Source organism: Thrips palmi, unplaced genomic scaffold, assembly GCF_012932325.1.
Source record: "Thrips palmi isolate BJ-2018 unplaced genomic scaffold, TpBJ-2018v1 HiC_scaffold_2, whole genome shotgun sequence".
Taxonomy (NCBI): Eukaryota; Metazoa; Arthropoda; class Insecta; order Thysanoptera; family Thripidae; genus Thrips; species Thrips palmi.
Genome location: NW_023144629.1, coordinates 583,812 through 604,359, shown reverse-complemented (window position 1 = coordinate 604,359; position 20,548 = coordinate 583,812). Strand labels below are relative to the sequence as shown.

The window sequence follows — 20,548 nt, the reverse complement described above, 5'->3', positions numbered from 1 at the left end:
AGAAGGTCTCTATCTGAGGCCGCGCTCGACCATTGAAGCAACTGACATGCTGTGATTAGCTCGAGCAGCCGTTTGTAGTAGCGAAGCCTAACCTCCGCTCAGCTCCAGAAAACTGTCTGCTTCGCCTTCCCTTTTGTCTGCTAGAGCTGCGCCCAGCTTCGCCCTCGGAGTTGCCTTGTATTTATTTGCTCCGGTTGGAAATTTATGTGGTAAACGAGGCTGGGCGAGCTCCCGTCTGTAGTTTTTAAAAGAAATCACAACTAAACTCTCAAATCACAAAAACAAAACAAAAATCTCTTGTTTTTGTTCAGGGTGGCGTTTCTAGGACTACTTTCGGACAAGTCTGCGCCGACAGCCCGAAACGAAACATCACAAGTAACTTGTCAACAAACCCCCGTTCTGCGTTTTCCGATCCCATGGAACGTCCCAAAAATGATTGACTGACTGCGATTCTGAATGCTGTCCTGGCGGTCTACTCTGTCGCTGAACAGTGGGTGCTTGCGCGTGAAAGTTGGTGCCGCCCATAACCCGCAACTCTGTATGCCGACTGACTGCCACTCGGCCGCCGACACAGTGGAGTGACACTGCACCGAGGCCACCATGGACGGGGACTCGCTTCCCACAGTGTCGCTGCAAGAGAAGAGACAGGCACTCTGCAAATGCATTCGCAGCGACATGCACGCGGCTGACGTTCGATGGAGCCTGTTTGTGGCTGCCGCCCAGAGCTACAAGTACGATACAATTCTGAGGCCGTTCCCCCCACACTTTGTCTGTGGCGATGTCAAAGAAATTGATAGACTTGTACGTATATGTTTACTCTCTCGTCTTTTGTGCTTCCTTGTGTGGTGGTGTTTGTCGGCAGTGTGATGGCTGGTTTTTGTTGCAGCGAGACGTCATGACTCAGATGGTAGCCTTTCCCACCTTACTCTCTCTTCTGGAGAATCCGACAGTGGATTCAAGGAATCGGGAATCCCTTATTGAATTACTTTATTGGGCTCTCATCATTCAAGATGATCCTGGATTCAGGACCTTGTCCAAAGAAGAGGTATGTATAGTTGTGTCAAATTTACATTTATCTACTAGCATCTTGAATATATTTAATATGCTTAATATTTACAGATTGATGAGGTTATTTCAAAAGCGCCAGGAGGGAAAGTCACAAGACCTCATTTTATTTTTGCTGTCGACCACAAAAGCACTAATGAAAAAAACAAAAGATTTCTTGAACTGTCCAAAGGCCATAAAACATTTTGGGGATACCATGGATCCCGATTAGAGAACTTCTATTCCATCCTATGCCACGGTCTTCTTTCTACCTTGTCCAAAGTAAGAGTTAAACCTATTTTTAGTTGACAAAGCTATTTCTCTTTCCATTAAAAAAATAATTAATTTAACTTATCCCATATCTCTTTTGATTCAGCGTGATATTTATGGTACTGGCTCTTACCTTGCTAGCGACTATAATACAGCCCTCCTCTACAGTCAAAGTGGCAGTGGCTGGGGTGGTTCTCTCATTGGCAGTGGATTAAGTTGTATGGTCCTCTGTGAAATAGTTGAACATCCTGATGTCATCTATGAAAAACAAGGTATGCTGCTCTCATTGAATTAAATTTCACTGATGCACTGTACTTTGTTAGGTATCACCTGACTGATCTTGCTGTCCCTTCTCAGATGCAGTCACAAGCAAAGCCGCAGAAGATAGTCAATTTGGACCTGTGCCACAAAAATATATTTTGGTTAAAAACAGTGACTTAGTAAAAATTAGGTATTTAATGGTTGATGGAAGAAATCCTCACCCTATGACCTGGTAAGGCAGATTTTGTTTAGAAGTCTTTACTTCACATAATTCAATGGACTAATTTTCTTGTTCTATTCTGTCAACAGCCGAAAAAATGCTGATGATTCAATGATGGGCTGGTTCAGTAAACACAAACTTCTCACCCTTATGTTGGGCTATGTGCTACTTTTAAGTGCTGTTGGGATATCCAACAGTCCAACTGTTATGCGTTATTACCGAATGTTGCTGAGACGCTGGAACCACTAAGGGGCTTGCCTGCATTGTGATATGACCCATATGGTCTAACTTTCATCTCTAGTAAAATTTTGAAAGATGTATGACTCCATATTGGACAATTAAATTTATAGACTTGCCAATCAGCATCTATTCAGCTTGAAATGACAATTTTATCTCTTAAAATTTGTACATTTTGTATTTCTAGTCATAAAGTTCATTTCATTTAGTTCATTCAACCCCATTTTGCCTCACATATGCTTCATGGAAACTTTTGCTTAGTGCAGTCAACTAAGCAAGGATTGTGTTCTGTATTTACATTTTGTTGGCTGAATGTATCACAATTGGTAGAATTGAGAGTGAGAAATTTGCCCCCTAATAGTCCAGTGCTATGTTAATTTGTATCAATTTGATAATTTTCCAATCCTTTATCATTCCAGTTTTGTTCCTCAATAGATTATCTTTTAATTTAAAAAAAAAATCTGTAAATTGTCTACGACATTGTGCCAGCACATCTTTGCTTTACCAGTTAAGAGGCATTTAAAAAAAGTAAAACAAGTGTCACATCAGTCGTATTTTTATTGCTTAAAAAATATGCCTTCCACACAAACTGATCTTTTTTAAAAATTACATAAATAGTTTACCTAAGAAAATATACAACATGATTGGCCGCCGGAGCGGGAGATAAAGCTAAGAGGGATGCTGGAGAAAGAGGCCGATTGCAGCCTGACTGTTCCTCGCAGCACCGCATGGCTATCATGGCTGTGGCTGCAAACAGAACCTCGCAATGACAATGACGATGACGCTCGATCTAGCCTAATGGTCTCGCCTGGGGTGACGCGCTGCGTTCACAACAACTACGCTACAGAGAAAAAGCAGTCGGGGGCGGGTCGGTGGCCAGAGGCCTTGCCAGAGGCCAGGGGGTCGTCGGATGTCTTTCAGGGAAGTACGGAGGGGCGGTTGGGGCTGGACCGCGACTCGTCTTGACCTTCGCGACTGGAAAAAGGGGGGGGGGGCACTAGAAAGGCTCTCTAGTGCAGACTGCTGACTAGACTATCGTCCGTGGACTAGGGACTAGGCGCGTCCCGGAGGGGTCCGCGGGGGCGGTGCGAGGCGCGAGGCCCGTCCCGCGGAGCGGAGCAGAGCGTCGATCACATGACGACGTTCCCGTGCAGCAGGGCCTCCGTGGCCTCCGCGCCCGGCTGGGTCCGCTCTTCGGCCGAGGGGGTGGCGGCGGGGTCGTCCCTGCAACACACAAACGGCCCCGTCAGGTGCCTTCCCTCTTCCACGCACAGTGGGCCAGAAGACCGGTGGAGGCGGCCAAAACTCTAGACGCGTTTTGAGCTCCTGAGTCGCTAAATGGGACTCGAATCGAACGTGTGACCCCACCAATGGATTCCTCTTTCGGAGAGCAATCTATTGGTGGGGTCACATGTTCGGTTCGAGTCCCATTTAGCGACTCTGGAGCTCAAAACGCATTTCGAGTTTTGGCCGCCTCCACCGGTCTTCTGGCCCACTGTGCCACGCTGCCCACTGACGCGCTGCTCCGAGCTGTCCGAGCGGCGCCCCCGCCCACCGAGTGCAGGCTAGGCAACCCGACGCGCGCCTCGGCTCGCCGGCTGACCCATAAAGCCATATAGCAGACTGATTCCGAGAGTCGTTTTCGTCGCGCTGTCGCACTCATGGGGCGTCCCGCGCAGGTGCGAGAGAGACCCGGGAATCCGTCCGCAGCGTCGGAACGACAAATCCGCGCGGTTGCAGTAGTACTTACGGTGGGGCATACATGCTCTTCCTCGGCGGCAGGAAGATAGACTTGGGGCAGTCCCGGAAGTAGGGCCAGCACTCGCCGTCCCCCGCGCCCGCCCGCTCCGCCTCGACGTACTCGGAGATCTGGCCCGAGTACGGCGACTTGCTCGCCCTACAAGGAGCATCGCAAAATCGGCATCAATCGGCTGCGTTTTTCAAAGGGGTCTTTGTTTTGTCGAAGAAATGGGTCGTTTTGGCGTTTGACGTACGTGAGGAACAGCTGGAGCATCTCCCCGATGACGCCCAGGCTGCGCATGGACTCGGCGGAGCGGCCGTGGACCTCGCAGATGGCCCTGAGCAGGCACGCCTTGCCGTCCATGCCGAAGTTGTCCAGCAGGTCCTCGACGATGGTGTACAGCAGCGCCCTGCGGACACGGCAGCGTCAGCAGTCGAACCAAAACCAAACCCCGCACAGTGGGCCAGAAGACCGGCGGAGGCGGCCAAAACTCTACACGCGTTTTGAGCTCCAGAGTCGCTAAGCAGGACTCGAATCGAACGTGTGACCCCACCAATGGATTCCTCGTTCGGAGAGCAATCCATTGGTGGGGTCACACGTTCGGTTCGAGGCCCATTTAGCGACTCTGGAGCTCAGAACGCGTCTAGAGTTTTGGCCGCCTTCACCGGTCTTCTGGCCCACTGTGCCCCGGAGTGGGGACTCGAACCCGCACCTTTCGCCGCCGTGCAGGTTGACGCCGGAGGGCCGCGTCGGGATGGGCAGCGGCGTGCCCGCCTCCCTCGTCCTCCTCCGGTGCGACAGCAGCTCCCCGATGTAGTCCGCCACCGCCTCCCCCGCCGTCCGGGACAGCGACCGCCCCAGGATGGCCGGCAGCACGCCGTAGGGGTTCTCGTTGTCCGTCAGGCCCAGCTTGTCGAACACGACTGGAAAAGAACCAATGCGCCACGTTAACACAGCCCGAAAATCTCGTGCCGGCTGGCGTGTACAAGAATGGCTCAGTCGTGGTGGCCCGTTTGACTCTTTCCCTCTGTAAGTGCGAGCCACAGTGGGCCAGAAGACCGGTGGAGGCGGCCAAAACTCTAGACGCGTTTTGAGCTCCAGAGTCGCTAAACAGGCCTCGAACCGAACGTGTGACCCCACCAATGGATTCCTCGTTCGGAGAGCAATCCATTGGTGGGGTCACACGTTGGGTTCGAGTCCCATTCAGCGACTCTGGAGCTCAAAACGCGTCTAGAGTTTTGGCCGCCTCCACCGGTCTTCTGGCCCACTGTGCGAGGGGCGGCGCTTACTCGTGAAGGGCAAGCTGATGGACATGTTGGAGAGGAAGCCGTCGGGCGGGTAGCGCACGAAGGGCATGCTGATGGTGGGGGTGATGGTGAGCGCCGTGCCGGGCGGCAGGGCGAGGCGCCCGTCGTTGGTGACCCACAGCAGGCGCTTCTGGCGGGAGCGGGGCGCGCCGTCCGCGGCCGCGCTGGGCGTGCCGGTCCTCGGGCTGGGCGCGCCGTCCGGGGGGAGTCCGTCGCCGACGCACGCCGCGAGCGCGCCGAGCAGCAGCAGCGGCAGCAGCGGCGAGCCGAGGCGAGGACCTCCCAGCCACGTCCGGGGCATGCTGGGCCCGGGGGCTCTGGAACGGCAGACACGGCACACGGCTGTGATTAATCGGGCCAGCCGAACTATTTAGTTTCGTTCGGACAGCTCCCTCGAACCTCTCGCTCCAACTTCAAGACTCGCCGAAAAGTTAATTTTTATCAGGGCTGTAAACAAGACTACATCGCTCCGGCCCGCTACGCGACACCCCGCCCGCCGATTGAATGCACTCCTTCGTTTTACAGCCCTGTTCCGGCACCGGCAGGGAGGGGCAGCCAGGGCAGGCAGGCTTACTCGGTTACTACCTCGAATCTCCTCCAGAATGGCGTACAGTTTACTTTATCGACATGTCCCCTTGCTCTTTCTCTCTCTGTCTCGAACTCCGTTATCGTAAAATTACTAATCCTCGCGTCGCGTCGCGTCGCGTCGCTCCGTCACGCCGTAAACTTGCGGGCAAACTGTTGGCGGTGTAGCCGAGCCGGCCGGCTGTTGCCGTCGGCTTCCCTCCCGGGCCGCACCGCGCGCGCGCCACCGCGCTGGAGGCTGTGTGGCGGGTACTGGTACGGGTACTTAGTGACGCACGCGGCATTGTTGTTGTTGCTATTGTTGCTGCTTGTTGTTGTTGTTGTTGTTGTTGTTTGGCGCGGGATCGTTAGGGGCGAGGCGCTATGCACAGGCTGACCCATTTATCGTGGCCGCCTAATCGTCGCCAAGTCCAAGGGCCCGGACGTCCTGGACGCCGGGACTCAGGCGTCAAGTTCACGGCGGAGGCATCGACAGAGACATTGACATTGGCGGGCATTGGCCGGGTGCCTGGACGGGTTGCCAGCCCCGCCAGGGCGGCCGGCGAGGCCGTCAACCGGACCGGCGGGCGAAATGAAATGCAGAACGCGCGCAAACCTGACCCGACTCCCGGGCTGCCCGGACTCCCCGGACTGCGAGGGCCGAGGGCCGCCGAGGGCCGCCGAGGGGGGCGTCATGGTTGGACAAATTGCCCCGCCGATCGGTCGCACCTCGTTTCTCGATCCTCGTCTCGACGTTTGGTTCGCAAGCCGCCGTGTTTTCCCGGCGGGATTTGGCGCACGGAGGCCAGCAGCTAACAGCGTCGCCGATGCCGACAGGGCGACAGGGCTCGGAGGCCTGCGGGACGGCGCGGGCCGGGACGGGCCGGGCAAGCCCAAAGCCAAGCCCCGCACAGTGGGCCAGAAGGCCAGCGCGGCGGACAAAACTCTAGACGCGTTTTGAGCTCTAAAGTCGCTAAATGGGGCTCGAACTGAACGTGTGACCCCACCAATGGATTGCTCTCCGAACGAGGAATCCATTGGTGGGGTCACACGTTCGGTTCGAGTCCTTTTTAGCGACTCTGGAGCTCAAAACGCGTCTAGAGTTTTGGCCGGCTGCGCCGATCTTCTGGCCCACTGTGCCCCGTGGGTGCGCGCGCGTCGCGCGTCCACTGTCCAGTTCCAGGGTTTGGCCTGGCGGCGAGCCAGCGGCCAGAGGGGCACCGCTGCGGCGGCGCGGCAGCACGCCGATGTAACTCTCCGCGGCGGTTCCCGCGCAGCTACGCAGCAGACTGATTCAGTGAGCCGTTTGCGTCACTCTGTCTCCCTCGCACCTGCACGGGACGCCCCATGAGTGCGAGAGAGACTAGGCGACTCTCTGAATCAGTCTGCAGCTACGCGGCTACGCCACTGTGGCGGCGAGCCCTGGGGCGCGGGGGCCCTTCCCGCCTCTGTCCGCGCGCCCACTGTCCGAGGGCCCGGCGTCCGCGTCGTCCTTCCGGTGTGCCGGACAGCAGGCCGGCCCGTCGCGCCCGTCGGCAGACCGACTCCGAGTTTCCTAGCGTCGCTCCGTCTCTCTCGCACACATGGGGCGTCCCGTACAGGTGCGAGAGAGACAGAGCGACTGGCATCAGTCTGCAGGCCAGCCTGTCAGGCCACTGGGCTGGCCGTGGGGCTGGCCATCGAGCAGGCCGTCGGGCAGGGCAACCGTTACATTCATTACTGATTCACACTCCAATCCGGCATTCGAAATGCGCTCCTCGCGACCGAGGCCGACTGTGAAGACACGCGTTTCTTACAATGTCGCCGCACGCTCGGCATCGGCAGTGAGTTTGTTTCGGTGTGGTCTCCGCGGTCACCGCCATCGCGTCGTCGTCGGCGAGGAATTCGCGGCCATAAGGGAAGTGGGAACGGCGGGCGCGGGCGTCGCGTTCGCGTGCTGCGCGTCGTCGTCGCGTCGTCGGCGAGGTGGGGGCGGGGGTGGGGGCGGGGGCGTGGCCGCGGCTCGCGCGCCCTGCCGCCATTCGTCGGCCTCCTCAATCGCCCTGTGGTCTGTGGCTGACGGGCCTGACGGGCGAGGCGCCTGCCAACGCCGGGGTAGGCCGCCCGCCCAGCTCCGGCGCGCCGCTCCCTCGGCCGCGGCCTACCTCGCAGGCGGCCGCGCCTCGCCGTGGACAGTGGGCACTCCGTCGTCCAGGGTCCAGGGGGTGGGGGTCGCGGCGTGTCGCGTGCGCGGCCAGCGAGTACGTCGTGGACCTAGTGGTGCGAGATAACTTATTGCAGGTACCACAGGCCTGCGGCAGGGCCAGGCCCCGGGCCGCGCGGACAGGGCAGTCCATCTAGCACCACTGCACTGGCATTGCACGCCATCGGGCCGCACAGTCGGTGGAGGATCTGAACCGGTCGGGCCGCATCCGTGGACATATCAGCGCGCCGAGTGGGGCGTTCCACAGGCGATCGGTGGGCGTTCCACGGGCGTTCCTCGGGCGTTCCACGGGCGTTCCACGTGCGTTCCTCGCAATGCACACCTGTGAGATGTCAAGCTTCCGACTGTACTCCAGGACGGCGACTGGCTGCGCGGCTGAGCTGCCGCCTGGGCCATCCGTCACGGGCCCCAAGCGTCTTGCCGCCGAGCCCCGCCGAGCCCACAGAAGCCTTCCCGTGTTCGCCGGTGTGCTATCAAAGAAACGACCCGTCGCCTCGCGTCGCCACGCGCGGGGGCTTGTCCGCGCTTGTCCGCGAGGTCAAGACCGAGACCCAGAGTCCGGCGACGACGCGCCGAATCCGCGGCCGAAGGCGAGTTTGCTCCCCGACGTCGGCGATGATAACGGTTGTGGCCGTGACGGGGTGTCGTTGCCAGGAGCCGCCGCGACGCCGAGCCTTTTCGCTCCAATATTAATATCAACGCATAAAAGTCGAGTTCCAGAAACGGGCCGGTCCCGCGCAGCGCTGCGACGCGATGAGACGCGATGAGACGGTCACACAGTCACACGGCGGCGCCGCCGTTTTCGTCCCTCGTTTGTAAGTATCTGTATCCCGCTACGGTAGCGTCGCAGTCGTCGCGCGCCTTCGTTTGTAGGTTATAGCATGCGCGCGCGTGTTAGTGTGTGTGTGTGTGTGTGTGTGTGTGTGTGTGTGTGTTAGTGTGTGTGTATTGGTGTGTGTGTGTGTGTGTGTGTGTATGTGCGTGCGTGTGTGTGAGAGAGCGCCCGCTTGTACGTGTGTGCGAGCGCGTGTGGTCCGTCTCGTTGTTGGCTTGGCAGTGCTTGGCAGCCCCGCCGTGTGACTGCGACTGTGTGACTGTGTGTGACCCCCTGGCTGGCTGGCAGCAGCTGGACTAATTCCTAGGCGACGCTGGCTGGCGCGGCTGGCGCTGGTGACACACTAGTACATCGTGATGGAGGGCCTGGCCGAGCTGGCCGTGCGCGGACTGCGTCACACGCCTCATTAATGTACGTCGAGCGGATTAGAGAAAAAAATATAATCAAAAACACATTTGCTTTGCGAATAACGTGGGTTCGAATACCGTTTCTGAATTTTTTTTTTCTCCCCCGTCCAGTACTTTGCACTTACGCCTTGCGATACCGTGTCCTGAGCTGTCCCGCGCGGCGCGTGCACCTCGAGGCGCCCTTCCCCCTCCCCCCTCCCCCCGACATTCATTCCCAGACAGATAAGCTTGTTCGGAAGCAGCTCCAACCACCTGTACCGGCAGTCACGCGCACGAAGAGCACCTTGCCTTATGCACTACCCCAACGACAACAACACCAGCACCCACAACAACAACAAGTTGAAATAAAATGAATGGAAATGGCGGGTATTGAACCCGGGTATCGACACCCGATGCACTGATTCATCGGTGACAGCAGGCGGGGCTCAAAGCAGCTCACCTCAATTGGCGGGCGTCACTCTCTGGCAATCCATGGAGCGGTGCCGGCGTCCCCGCCTCCTCGGACTGGTCGGGAAATATTCAGCTGCCGGTTTCTGCAAAAAAAGTAAAAAGTAAAAAAAATATTAGAAAATAAATAAAAGTCAGTTGTCGTGACTGCTGGCGCGAAGGCGCGGCAGCGACCTAACCTACCCTAATGCTCTATCACATAACTTTGGGACTGCGGGCTGCAGCTGGGGGGCCAGCAGGATCGGGACCAGGGATGCGTGGGGCGGGAAGGGGAGGGGGGAGGGATTTCTGCGACACGGGTAACGGGAGTGTCGGGAGTGTCCCCCAGGGGGCGGGGCGGGGCGGGGCGGGGTGCCGAAGTGGAGTAGTAGTGCGTATAGCCTTGACGTGTCCCTCCGCGTCATGTCGGTTGACGTTTCCTACAGTGCCCCCCCGGCCCCCCTTGCACTTGTCCCCCCGCTTTGGACCGGCGACCGGGGGGTCCAGCATGCAGGCCACTGGAACAATGCCCCACCCACGACGGAGGCGGAGTAAATCAAGCCCGACCGCTCAAAACACAAAACACACTCGCCGACGGTTATTGTTTCAATTTACTGCAGACTAATGCTTCATCCGGACTATACGAGCCGCCGTAAAGATAATATACTGCCCTATAACCCCGCAGGCTGAGGTGAGAGAGTGTGCGAGGGAGAGAGGGAAGGTGTTGAATTAACGACTGCAGGGGTCGGGGTGCGGGCGGCAGGGCCACCAAATATGAAAAAGCGATCCTGCCAAAAGGAGCTGGCTTTCCATTCGCCCTGGCCGGCTGGCACACTGGCCGGCGTGACGGTCACGTCGCCGTCGTCACGTGTCACGCGGCACGTCGCCGTCGAGGCCCTGCGCCGGCCGTGCCGGCCGTGCCCATTGTCTCGGCCTTTCGATGGCCCGGGCCGCACCGCGCCGCGCCGCGCAGATCGGCCCCCCGAGCCATACCGGCGACATTCCCCGCGTGTCGAAGCAGGTCGCGGCGCAGCTAGGCGGCGACTGGCCTACCGGCGCAGCGGCGGCACGGCCAGACGCAGGCAGGGAGCGGGACAGCGAGCCGAGCCAGCGCCGCATTGTCGCCAACTAGGATGCGCGTCGCCGTCGTCGTCGCTTTTGGCGGCGACACCGGAAGAAACTATACCCGTGTGCCCAATCGGCCGGCGCCGGGAGTCGAACCCGGGAATCCCCCCACGGCGGTGCACACCCGCATGCATGCACGCACGCACGTAGGCACGCTCGGCCGGCCCGGCCGGCAGGCAGGCGCGCCTTCCTGTTCTTCTTTTTTTAGGTATTTGCCAGTCCAGGTTGTTCCTCCTCCGAACCCGTTCCGCCGCGTCTCCGTCCACTCGGTCCACTCGGTCCACTCCCAACTGGACCGGCCGGCAGGGCGTCCAGCCCGGCCAGGCCAGGGCGCCCAGGCCAGCCGGGCCCAGGGCTCTGCAGAGGTTTGTGACCCAATTACAAGGCCAAGGTCTGAATCAGCCTTGAAACTGGTCTTGATGTCGGCGCGGCGCGCGGCGGCGCAGGTTGGCCGGACGGCGCGCGGGCGCCGGGTGCCGCTGCCGCTTGACAGCCGCGGCGTGGTCCTGGCGGAGTCCTGGCCCTGGCGGTGACCCACCAAAAGTGCGCCGTCTGAAACGAGGACCAGCACGGCCAGCACAGCACGGAACAGTTCCTCGTTTCACACCTCTCGTGGCGGGTCGTGCCCGAAAGGCAGACGATCCGTGGCCCAGCCGTCAACAGCAATAGCAATAGCGATGGCGATAGCGATGGCGATAGCAATAGCCATAGCAATAGCGATAGCAATAGCGATAGCAACAGCGATAGCAACAGCGATAGCACTAGCGATAGCAACAGCGATATCAATAGCGATAGCTACAGCGATAGCTACAGCGATAGCTACAGCGATAGCTACAGCGATAGCTACAGCGATAGCTACAGCGATAGCAACAGCGATAGCTACAGCGATAGCTACAGCGATAGCTACAGCGATAGCAACAGCGATAGTCGCAGAGCGCCGTGCAGGGCGGGCCGTCCCGTCGAGCGCGGCCGCGGCGGGTCTGCCTACCCTCCAGGCGGCCCGCCGGAGACTTGAAGCCCGGAAGTGTGTCGGCTTCCACGCCTCCAGCGGACCTGCATGCAGGCTGCAGTCTGATTCCGAAGGTCGTTTACGTCGCTCTGTCTGTCTCGCACCCCGACGGAGCGGCCCGCGAGTGCGAGAGAGACAGAGCGACGAAAGCGACGCTCGGAATGAGTCTGCGGCCCGGCCGAGGGCCCGGCAGGTGGCTAGGCCGGGCGGGGCGGTGCTGTAACGGAAAGGGAACGGGGATTCGGAAGAGCAGTCCACTATCAATATGGATGCAACACACTGCCCCGACTGCCGATGAGTTCCAGCTCCAGCAGCAGCAGCACGCCGTCGTCCTGGCCGCACTGCCGGGCCAGCTGCGCTGCACCTGGGTTTGATCCCGGAAACGGGAACAAAAAGTATGATTTTTTTGCGGAAGGGAGTGAAAAATTTCCGATGACTTCTCTCCTCTCCTTTTGCAGGGTTTGCATCGTGAGACGTGCGCCCGCTGTCGCGGCCGTCGCGTGCGGAGAGGCCCGGCGGTCCCATTCCGAATAGTCGCCGTCTCTGTCGCACTCACGGCGCGTCCCTTGGCGGTGCGAGGGAGACAGAGCGACGCTAGGCAGGTGGCTAGGGCAGATCTTGCCGCCTTGCCGCAAGCGCGGACTGCAGACTTGGTCGGCTGTGCTGGCTGGCTCAAACACCATCATCAGGCCGGCGGGGACTTTACACCGCGGCTCCCGTCCGCGCATCAATGGGCGTTGCACAGTGGGCCAGAAGACCGGTGGAGGCGGCCAAAACTCTGTCCGCGTTTTGAGCTCCAGAGTCGCTAAATGGGACTCGAACCGAACGTGTGACCCCACCAATGGATTCCCCGTTCGGAGAGCAATCCATAGGTGGGGTCACACGTTCGGTTCGAGCCCCGTTTAGCGACTCTGGAGCTCAAAACGCGTTTAGAGTTTTGACCGCCTCCACCGGCTTCTGGCCCACTGTGCGTTGCCTGTCTCTCTCGCACTCGCGGCGCGTACCGCAGGGGTGCGAGAGAGACAGCCGATCAAGCGGCGGTTGCAGCCATGGGGGCGCCGCAACCCCCGCCCCCTCCGGTTTACGACTGATCCTGAAACGGGACGGTCTTTGGCAGCGCGGCGCACTGAAATTCTTCGGCAAGCCTCTGCTTCCTTCTTCCATCGGATGCCTTTGCTGCCTTTGGCCGCCTTTGGCCCGGTGACGCGACGCCGCGCGGCTGCCTGCCTGCCTGCCTGCCTGGCTGCCTGCCTGCCTGCCTGGCTGCCTGCCTGGCTGCCTGCCTGGCTGCCTGCCTGGCTGCCTGCCTGCCTGCCTGCCTGCCTGCCTGCCTGCCTGCCTGCCTGCCTGGCTGCCTGCCTGCTCGTCTGGGTCAACAGGCCCTCATCCTGATCCTGATCTCGCTGCCGTTGCCCTCACTGCAGCCGATCCGCCGGCAGCCCCCCCCCCCCTTCCCGGTGCGCTAACCGGATAGACGGCCTTGCTCCCCTGCCCTGCGCCGCCACCGCCACCAACGTCACGCCCCCACAGACGAGATGCTAATTTAGCCGATTTTCCAGACAGGCGAGATGTGCTAGTATGACAGTAGCGGCGGCCTGTCATGACACTCACACACTCGGCCTCATCGGTATGCGCGGCGGTGGCGTCGCGACGGACGCTTCCGCGGGCGACGCCGCCGCCGCGCCGCTACGCCTACGCACAGTGGGCCAGAAGACCGGTGGAGGCGGCCAAAACTTTAGACGCGTTTTGAACTCCAGAGTCGCTGAAATGGGACTCGAACCGAACGTGTGACCCCACCAACGGATTGCTCTCCGAACGAGGAATCCATTGGTGGGGTCACACGTTCGGTTCGAGTCCTGTTTAGCGACTCTGGAGCTCAAAACGCGTCTAGAGTTTTGGCCGCCTCCACCGGTCTTCTGGCCACTGTGCTACGCCGCGGACGTAGGCAGCCAGGGGCCGAGGGGCGACGGCGGCAGACCGAAGTCTCATCCTTAAGTATCGCCCCATCAGTGCGAGAGGGATGGGGCGACGGAAACCGATCTCAGCTCGGAATCAGGCGACCGGCGGGGTCCTCCCAGTGCATCCTCAGAGGTAACTCAGAGATGGAACTCATTATCGGCGTGAGTCTGCGACTTCCAGCCGTGCTCATCTGATGGGCAGCACGCTGCTGCACTGGCGCACGTGCGTCGAGCCACGCGACGCGCCCTCGGGGGTTGATGAGTGTGTTTGCTCAGGCGGCCAGACGTCGCCCTGGAGCGCTTGGAGCGCGTGGATGGCCTAGACCAGCCTAGAGCTCGCTGCCCGCGCCGCCATCGGCCGCCATGCCGGTCGCACTCCCTCCGTCACGCGACGTGGACGCATGCCAGCGCGGCGACACTAGCTGGAAACTTTTCGAGGTGGTTGACCAGGCCAATCGGGACGGGCAAGCAGCGAAGCAGGCGAAGCAGCGCGTCGAAAACGGCAAAACGGCGCTCGGGGTGTGGCGCTGGCATGACGGAGACACGCAGAGACGCGCGAAACCGGCGCAACCTTTAATCCCACCACCGGCCGGACCAGCAGACTCACCCAGCGTCGCTCTGTCTCTCTCGCACCGACACGCCGTGCCCGGCCGTGCCCCGCGAGTGCGAGAGAGACGCGCAGTGACGAAAAAGTCGTCCGGCCGGCCGGCTCGTCGTCATTTCGACTCATTATATCATTTGCCTTCTCTGCACCTCGCTTTGGCTTCGACTCGCCGAGCCGCCAATCGGGAGCGGACAACCCGGCACTCATATTCGTATTCACATTCGCGAACGGTCCGCGCGGACCGGGCCGAGGTAGCCGGGGGACCGCGGGGGACGAGCTTACACGAATAATATGTCTGGGTCACCGGTTTGGCGCGGGGAATCTCCGAGCGTCTGTCTGTCTGTCCGTCTGTTTGTACGCCCGTCTGTCCGGCGCGCTGTCCAGTCCAGTTACATGACTGGTTTCATCTGCCGCCTGGACTTGTTTGATAATGACAGTTCGTCGGGCCGGACTGCTGGACACCCAGTTCAGTCTCAGTCAGTCGAAAACACGGCGATGCGCGCGGAATGTCCCTTCAAACACTCACACACACACATACACACGCAGTCACGCACTCACACGCACAGGGGGGATTCGCACCGACGGCAACACACATTGGATGGCTTTGACACACATTCGATTGACACACAGATCGACACATTGGTGCGGCTCATGAATACCCTTCGTTTCGAGGCGACACGCGAAAACTTTCAGACGCGCGGAGAAAAAAGTAAATCTAGGAGACAGTGTTCTCTAGGGCGGGGTGGGGCTACGAGACGTCGGCGGTGGTGCCTCGTTCGTAGAACGTGCCTTGCGGGCCCCGCCCCGCCCCGCCCCGCCGCACCGACGGGGAACAAAGTGCGAAAGTTGGCGCATACAATTGCATGTAATTGGCACGGGAGGCCTCGTTACTCCACATCCAACAAGGAGGGCCGCGTGCATACGGGTGGCACTGCACAGACTCATTCCGGGAGTCGTTTTCGTCGAGCCGTCTCCCTCACACACAGGCACACAGGGCGCCCCGTTCGGGAGCGAGAGAGACAGAGCGACGTCAAGGACTCTCGGAATGAGTCTTCTGGCGCGTCCCCGTGAGAATTGTTTTTAATGCACCGCCTGGAGCCCGAGCCGTGTCGCAGTCACGGCGACGGGACCCGATAACATCCCTGCGACGCCTCGCGATGCACCGACCTGGCCGCGCGAGGCGGAGGGAAGTCCAGGGAAGTCCAGGGAAGTCCAGGGCAGTCCGCAGTGAAGTCCCCAGGGAAGTCCAGGGGCCACAGCCCGCGCCTCGCAGCGCGCCGCGCAGGGGGTCTGGAACTGGCGGCCGAGGGTAGTTGTCGGTGGAGTGACTGCAGACTGCAGCTACCGGCCAGCCGGCGGCACAATGATGCACTCGTTGGCGGCGGTGGCGGTGTTGGCGACGCCCCAGCGCACTGCCATGCACTGCCACCGGCGGCACTGACAGACGACACACTGGTTGTTGGCAAGCAGCGCGATTCAATGTTCGAGCCGACGAAGGGAGACACGAGCTACGGCACTACCCCGCGGCACTGCACTGCGCTGCGCTGGCCGGCCCGCCACGACACGTTTCAGGACCTCGGACACATGTGACTGGACTGCTGGCCGGCTGCTTTGCTGCCTGGTCGCTCTGTTGGGCAGCGGGTCAGGAGTGCGTCCAGGGCAGCCCCCTCCCCCCCCTCTCTCCTCCCCAACCGCCCCACCGGCCCCACCTGTCGCACGCGGTTCCGACCACGCCCCGCCACGCCCCCACCACCCTGGCGGTGATACCCGTTACCAGCGACTTGCAACCTGCCGGTTCTGGACGCTACCTGTTCTTCCCTTTTTCTGCCCCATCCTGCCTCTTCCTCCCCGCCCCCCTCCCCCTTCCCCCGCGTGGTCCTCTCCTCGTCGACGCGGTCCTCGGCGCCGCCCGTCCCGTCCCGGGTAGTCCCGGGTGTACGTAGACCGGGGGCCATTGTGGGCCCCCGAGGCCCCGGCCGCCCCGGCCGACGCGAAACAAAGGTGAGGAGTATTGACTTTCAAAACGGATTTGTTTCTGCTTTTCTGCTGCCGCTGCGGTGCTGCGGCCCAAGCCGCGGCCATTGTCGGCTCTGGCAGGGTTCTGAATGCGCGGCGCGGCGGCCCCGGCGCGGCCCGGCGCGGCCCCGGCCTCCCTCCGCGTGGCGCGCGGGCTGTATGCAGATTCCCGATGTGACTATGACGGCTTATTCCAGGTCGCAGGCTCGTCGCTGTCTCTCTCGCACTCATGGGGCGTCCTGTGGAGCACAGTGGGTCAGAAGACCAGTGGAGGCGGCCAAAACTCTAGATGCGTTTTGAGCTCCAGAGTCGCTAAATGAGACTCGAACCGAACGTGTGACCCCACCAATGGATTGCTCTCCGAACGAGGAATCCATTGGTGGGGTCACACGCCCGCTTCGAGTCCTGTTAGCGACTCTGGAGCTCAAAACGCGTTTAGAGTTTTGGCCGCCTCCACTGGTCTTCTGGCCCACTGTGTGTTGGTGCGACAGAGACCCACGGAAGGGTCTTGGGGCGGGTGGAGTGGAAACAAACAAATAAAAATCGTGTTTCAAAATTTTTATTGTGGCTTCTAAACGGGATGTTAAAATGCAGGATCGACCAAGTCGTCAAATCTTCAATGAACAATAAAAAATAAAGTAAAACAACACAAGTGGACACTGGGCAGGCGAGTTAGTGAGTGGTGTGGGGCCTTGCTCTGTCTCTGCGTGTTAATTAAAAGACCAAGTTTCAGAGACTCTCTATAACTATCAAAGAAAAATCAACATTACAAAACACCACTTAAATGAAGCTATCAGTTTGTCATGGATCATGCATTGAATTTTATCACATCAGAGGAGTTGGTGGGATATGTTACATGTAAACATTTAAAAAATTCATAGCATACTACCTATACAAAGAAAAAAAAAGGCAACTTCATAACACAAATTCTACAGCTAATGCAAAAACCAACAATGTGGACAAACACCATTTAATAAATATTAAATAATTATTTAAAAACATCACAGTAAGTTGTTTGGTTTACCAACAACAAATATACTATTACTGGACGAAATTAGTGTTAGTCCCTAGCAAAAAACATTTGGGACTGAGGTTCAGTTTCTACTCATAATGCGGTTTATGATAATAGTTAAGTTTTCAAATATATACAAAATCATATGATTTTTGAAAAGACAAGATACACTCTATGCTTGTCTCTCAATAAATTTTCAGAAACCATATACATGAGCATGATCTAGTAACCAATAATAATCAACGAAATGACACATTTCAAAATTCATATTACTACATTTTTACAAGGTTTTCATTTTAAGTCACTGAGGAATCTGAATTTGTTTACAATTAAAAATTGAAGCTTCTTGAACAGATGGCAAACAATTTGAGACAGGCGATTCAATAAGTTGAGCTGATCAGGTGTGACTCTACAGACCCTTCCATTCCAAAAACACTGCACCTGAACATAGGAGCACAAAGGTAATAGCTCTGCCTTGCAATATGGCACAAAACTATGCAAATCTGATACAGTAATGGGAGAGTTGAGGAGAGGAGATTAAAACATAAATGCTAAATTAAGGAGCATAGCACAATAAACATATTACTTTTGCATCTGGTGCAAACAATTGTGTGAGTAAAATCTGTACCGTGCATATGCAAAACTAGGATGCATACTAGAAGAAAATGTGCCCAAAGCAAATATCATCACCTGCTAACAACTTGTGATAAGTAACATTTCATCAAATTGGAAGAACAAAATTACCCTTTTCTTTTCCTAATGGAACAATAAATTAGAACGATTCCTGTATTGTCCATTATTTTTCCACTTTTAGGAATGGTCCCAATGTGTAAAAGCTCAGTAAACAAACCGTCCAACAACTGTCTCACAACCTAACAGACAATGCCTATCAGCTTAAGAGTAGTTAGCTACAAACTTCCTTGAACAAAAAAAGTTCAAAATGCAAAATATAAATCTATTAAATTAAAAGCATTGGTTCAATCATTGTCAAGATAGGAGTTAATTCAGGCAGCTATACAGTACATAGTTGAAACTGAATCTTGAAGACAAATAGACTTACCTAAGCAAGATTACTCTAAGGACAATCTTGCCTGTATCTTTCTAATAATACTTCAAAGATGTCTGCAGGTATATCAACTCTGCTGTTCTAAACATACTCCTAACTCTTAAGGAATTTAATACATTAAGATTCAACTACAACAAAAGGCAACAAACTACTGTATTTATTTGCATATAACACAGAGAATTTTGGATAGTCAAAAGCAAAACACAAGAATTGGTTATATGCATATAAATACAGTAACAACAAAGCATAAACACAAGTGAAGGTAACAATTTCATGTGGCAAGAACACATAGCTAATCATAGCTAACAACAACAAAAAATCATTAAAACTTAGTCCATAATGAAACATGAGGAAAAACAAAGCAGTGACCAAGCAGCAGTACAAGACATTAATTGAAGCACTGAAGACAGCATTATGCTACTAAAAAAGAGAGTGCATCTTAAATATCCTGACACAGTGCTGCACCCACAATGTATTAGAGCACTGCACTAAAAATTTCATTAACAAAAATCATTGACAGGGTTTACCAATGGCCTTCTTAACACTGCACATACTTTCAATGGTTTCAATCAAGCTCAGATACAGATTCATATACAAATATGTTCTTCATTGAAGATTCTTATTATGCTAGAGCAACCTAAGTTTTTAATGATGAGCCTCAAAGTTCAAATCTTTTATAAATGTCAAAATTATAATAGATCACTATTCTTCCAATATAACAATTATAGAAAAATTAACTACAGATCTCAGTTAGCAGTAACAGCCCAATTTTGTACAGTGGAAGTTCTTCTTACGAAGAGCATCCACCACAGCTACGAACTGATTTCCCTTCACCTAACTGGACGGTTCCAGAGTCAGATGAATCTCCAAAAGCACTGCAATCATGCCTCCGCTGAAAAAAGATTTGCAAGTTAAAACTAAGCTATACGAGCTACATTTCTTTTACAAACAAATTGCAAAAGTTTACAACAACAACAAAAAATCCTTTTCATTACCTTAAGCTCTGTGGCCAAGAACATAAAAGCATCTTCAACATTTGTGTTCTCCTTTGCTGATGTTTCAAGAACAAGCATGATTTCAGGTAAGTATTCACTCATAGCAGTAGCTTCATTGAATGTAACCTCCCGACTTGACTCTGCATCGCACTTGTTCCCTGAAATCAAAGGAAACACATGAATAAATTTCAGCTACTGAGGTCAATGTATCTTATTACAATCAAGTTCAATTCAATGTTCCTAAACATGTTTACTTACCAATCAAAACCAGCATGACATTAGATGCTGTGTACCGGCGAACTTCTTCTATCCACCTCTCGAGGCTGAGAAATGATGATCTCTTGGTAACGTCATAAACTGCACATGGAAAAATGAGACAGTCAACTTATTTATTAAGCCATGTTCCTTCCTGTATCCAAATTGATGGAGGTCAATTAACTTACTAACAGTTAAGTTAGGAAGCATTACTCTCATCAAAACCAAGACCAAGACAAGTCTTATGGCTCTGTATTTTATAGTTTGCAATATCAAAGACAACTAGGGAGTATTGACAAATTCAAGATAATGGTAAAACTGACAAAGACTTTAAAGAATCTAGATACTTGCCTATGATGATGCCATTCGCTGACCTGTAATAACTTTGAGTAATGGTTCGGAATCTTTCCTGTCCTGCGGTGTCCCAGATTTGAAGCTATTATCAAACACAAAAATCAATGTATATCATTTCAATTCATGCCAGCAATAATAGTAAGATACCATATAAAAATGTTTACAACACAGAAAAATGGAACATAATAATACATGGTTAAAAACATTCTTAGGAGACCTAACCTACGTCAATAACTAACCTTAACCCTTTTCCCATCAACGACGACAGTTTTCATGGAAAAGTCCACACCGATCGTGTTACCATGTCTCTCGACGAATGTACCAGATTTAAACCTCTGCACTATACAAGTTTTCCCAGTACCACAGTCACCAATTAGGACAATTTTGAACAAGAAGTCAAAGGCCTCATCTCCAGACGACATTGCTTGAGTTGAATTAGTTGACATGGTGTCCACCAAAGGGGAAAAGGTTACATAGAATAAATGCTAAAAGGCCGAATGCATGTCTGCGAGAGGAATCAAAACTCGCCAACTTAAAAATTTAAGCAAAACAAGCAACTGAAAAACCAAAACATTGCTGGTCTACGGCACTGTCACAAAGGCAGCCCTCTCTCTCTTTCCTTCCCCTCCCCCTTCCCCC

The 20,548-nt window shown here is 55.5% G+C and overlaps 3 protein-coding genes and 1 long non-coding RNA gene across 5 annotated transcripts; 1 reads left to right on the top strand and 3 right to left on the bottom strand.

The window, feature by feature from the left end:
- Positions 1-50: 50 nt before the first annotated feature.
- LOC117646965 (protein mono-ADP-ribosyltransferase PARP16) lies at positions 51-2,580 on the top strand. 2 transcript variants are annotated; one of them, XM_034388376.1, is made up of 7 exons: positions 51-209; positions 312-801; positions 887-1,045; positions 1,120-1,326; positions 1,421-1,586; positions 1,672-1,807; positions 1,885-2,580. In XM_034388376.1, the coding sequence occupies exons 2-7, from the start codon at positions 601-603 to the stop codon at positions 2,042-2,044; spliced, it is 1,029 nt and encodes a 342-aa protein (XP_034244267.1). In that variant the 5' UTR covers positions 51-209; positions 312-600; the 3' UTR covers positions 2,045-2,580. The 2 variants fall into 2 exon arrangements, with proteins under 2 accessions (XP_034244267.1, XP_034244268.1); XM_034388377.1 differs by lacking the exon at positions 51-209 and having other exon boundaries at positions 301-801.
- Positions 2,573-5,237, bottom strand: LOC117647310 (the record flags this gene model as incomplete). The annotated part of the gene is made up of 5 exons (XM_034389017.1): positions 2,573-3,256; positions 3,783-3,929; positions 4,027-4,182; positions 4,486-4,696; positions 5,063-5,237. Coding segments are annotated over 5 exons (783 nt in total), but the record flags the coding sequence as incomplete, so codon positions are not given.
- Positions 5,238-5,358: 121 nt separating this feature from the next.
- LOC117647026 lies at positions 5,359-15,824 on the bottom strand. Its single transcript, XR_004587821.1, has 3 exons — positions 15,379-15,824; positions 9,529-9,622; positions 5,359-5,397 (listed from the first exon to the last, which is right to left on the bottom strand). It is a non-coding gene; the product is annotated as an uncharacterized LOC117647026 (long non-coding RNA).
- Positions 15,825-16,770: 946 nt separating this feature from the next.
- Positions 16,771-20,540, bottom strand: LOC117647023 (ras-related protein Rab-43). Its single transcript, XM_034388505.1, has 5 exons — positions 20,149-20,540; positions 19,907-19,991; positions 19,559-19,657; positions 19,301-19,458; positions 16,771-19,197 (listed from the first exon to the last, which is right to left on the bottom strand). The coding sequence occupies exons 1-5, from the start codon at positions 20,353-20,355 to the stop codon at positions 19,096-19,098; spliced, it is 651 nt and encodes a 216-aa protein (XP_034244396.1). The 5' UTR covers positions 20,356-20,540; the 3' UTR covers positions 16,771-19,095.
- Between the last annotated feature and the right edge of the window lie 8 nt (positions 20,541-20,548).

Excerpts from the sequence above, each read along its gene's own strand:
- LOC117646965 (XM_034388376.1), top strand. The coding sequence starts at position 601 with ATGGACGGGGACTCGCTTCCCACAGTGTCGCTGCAAGAGAAGAGACAG. Across the intron at positions 1,327-1,420 it reads TTCTTTCTACCTTGTCCAAA|CGTGATATTTATGGTACTGG; the intron begins GTAAGAGTTAAA and ends CTTTTGATTCAG. Across the intron at positions 1,587-1,671 it reads TGTCATCTATGAAAAACAAG|ATGCAGTCACAAGCAAAGCC; the intron begins GTATGCTGCTCT and ends GTCCCTTCTCAG.
- LOC117647023 (XM_034388505.1), bottom strand. The coding sequence starts at position 20,355 with ATGTCAACTAATTCAACTCAAGCAATGTCGTCTGGAGATGAGGCCTTT. Across the intron at positions 19,992-20,148 it reads TTGATGGGAAAAGGGTTAAG|CTTCAAATCTGGGACACCGC; the intron begins GTTAGTTATTGA and ends GTTTGATAATAG. Across the intron at positions 19,198-19,300 it reads TCTTGGCCACAGAGCTTAAG|CGGAGGCATGATTGCAGTGC; the intron begins GTAATGAAAAGG and ends ATCTTTTTTCAG.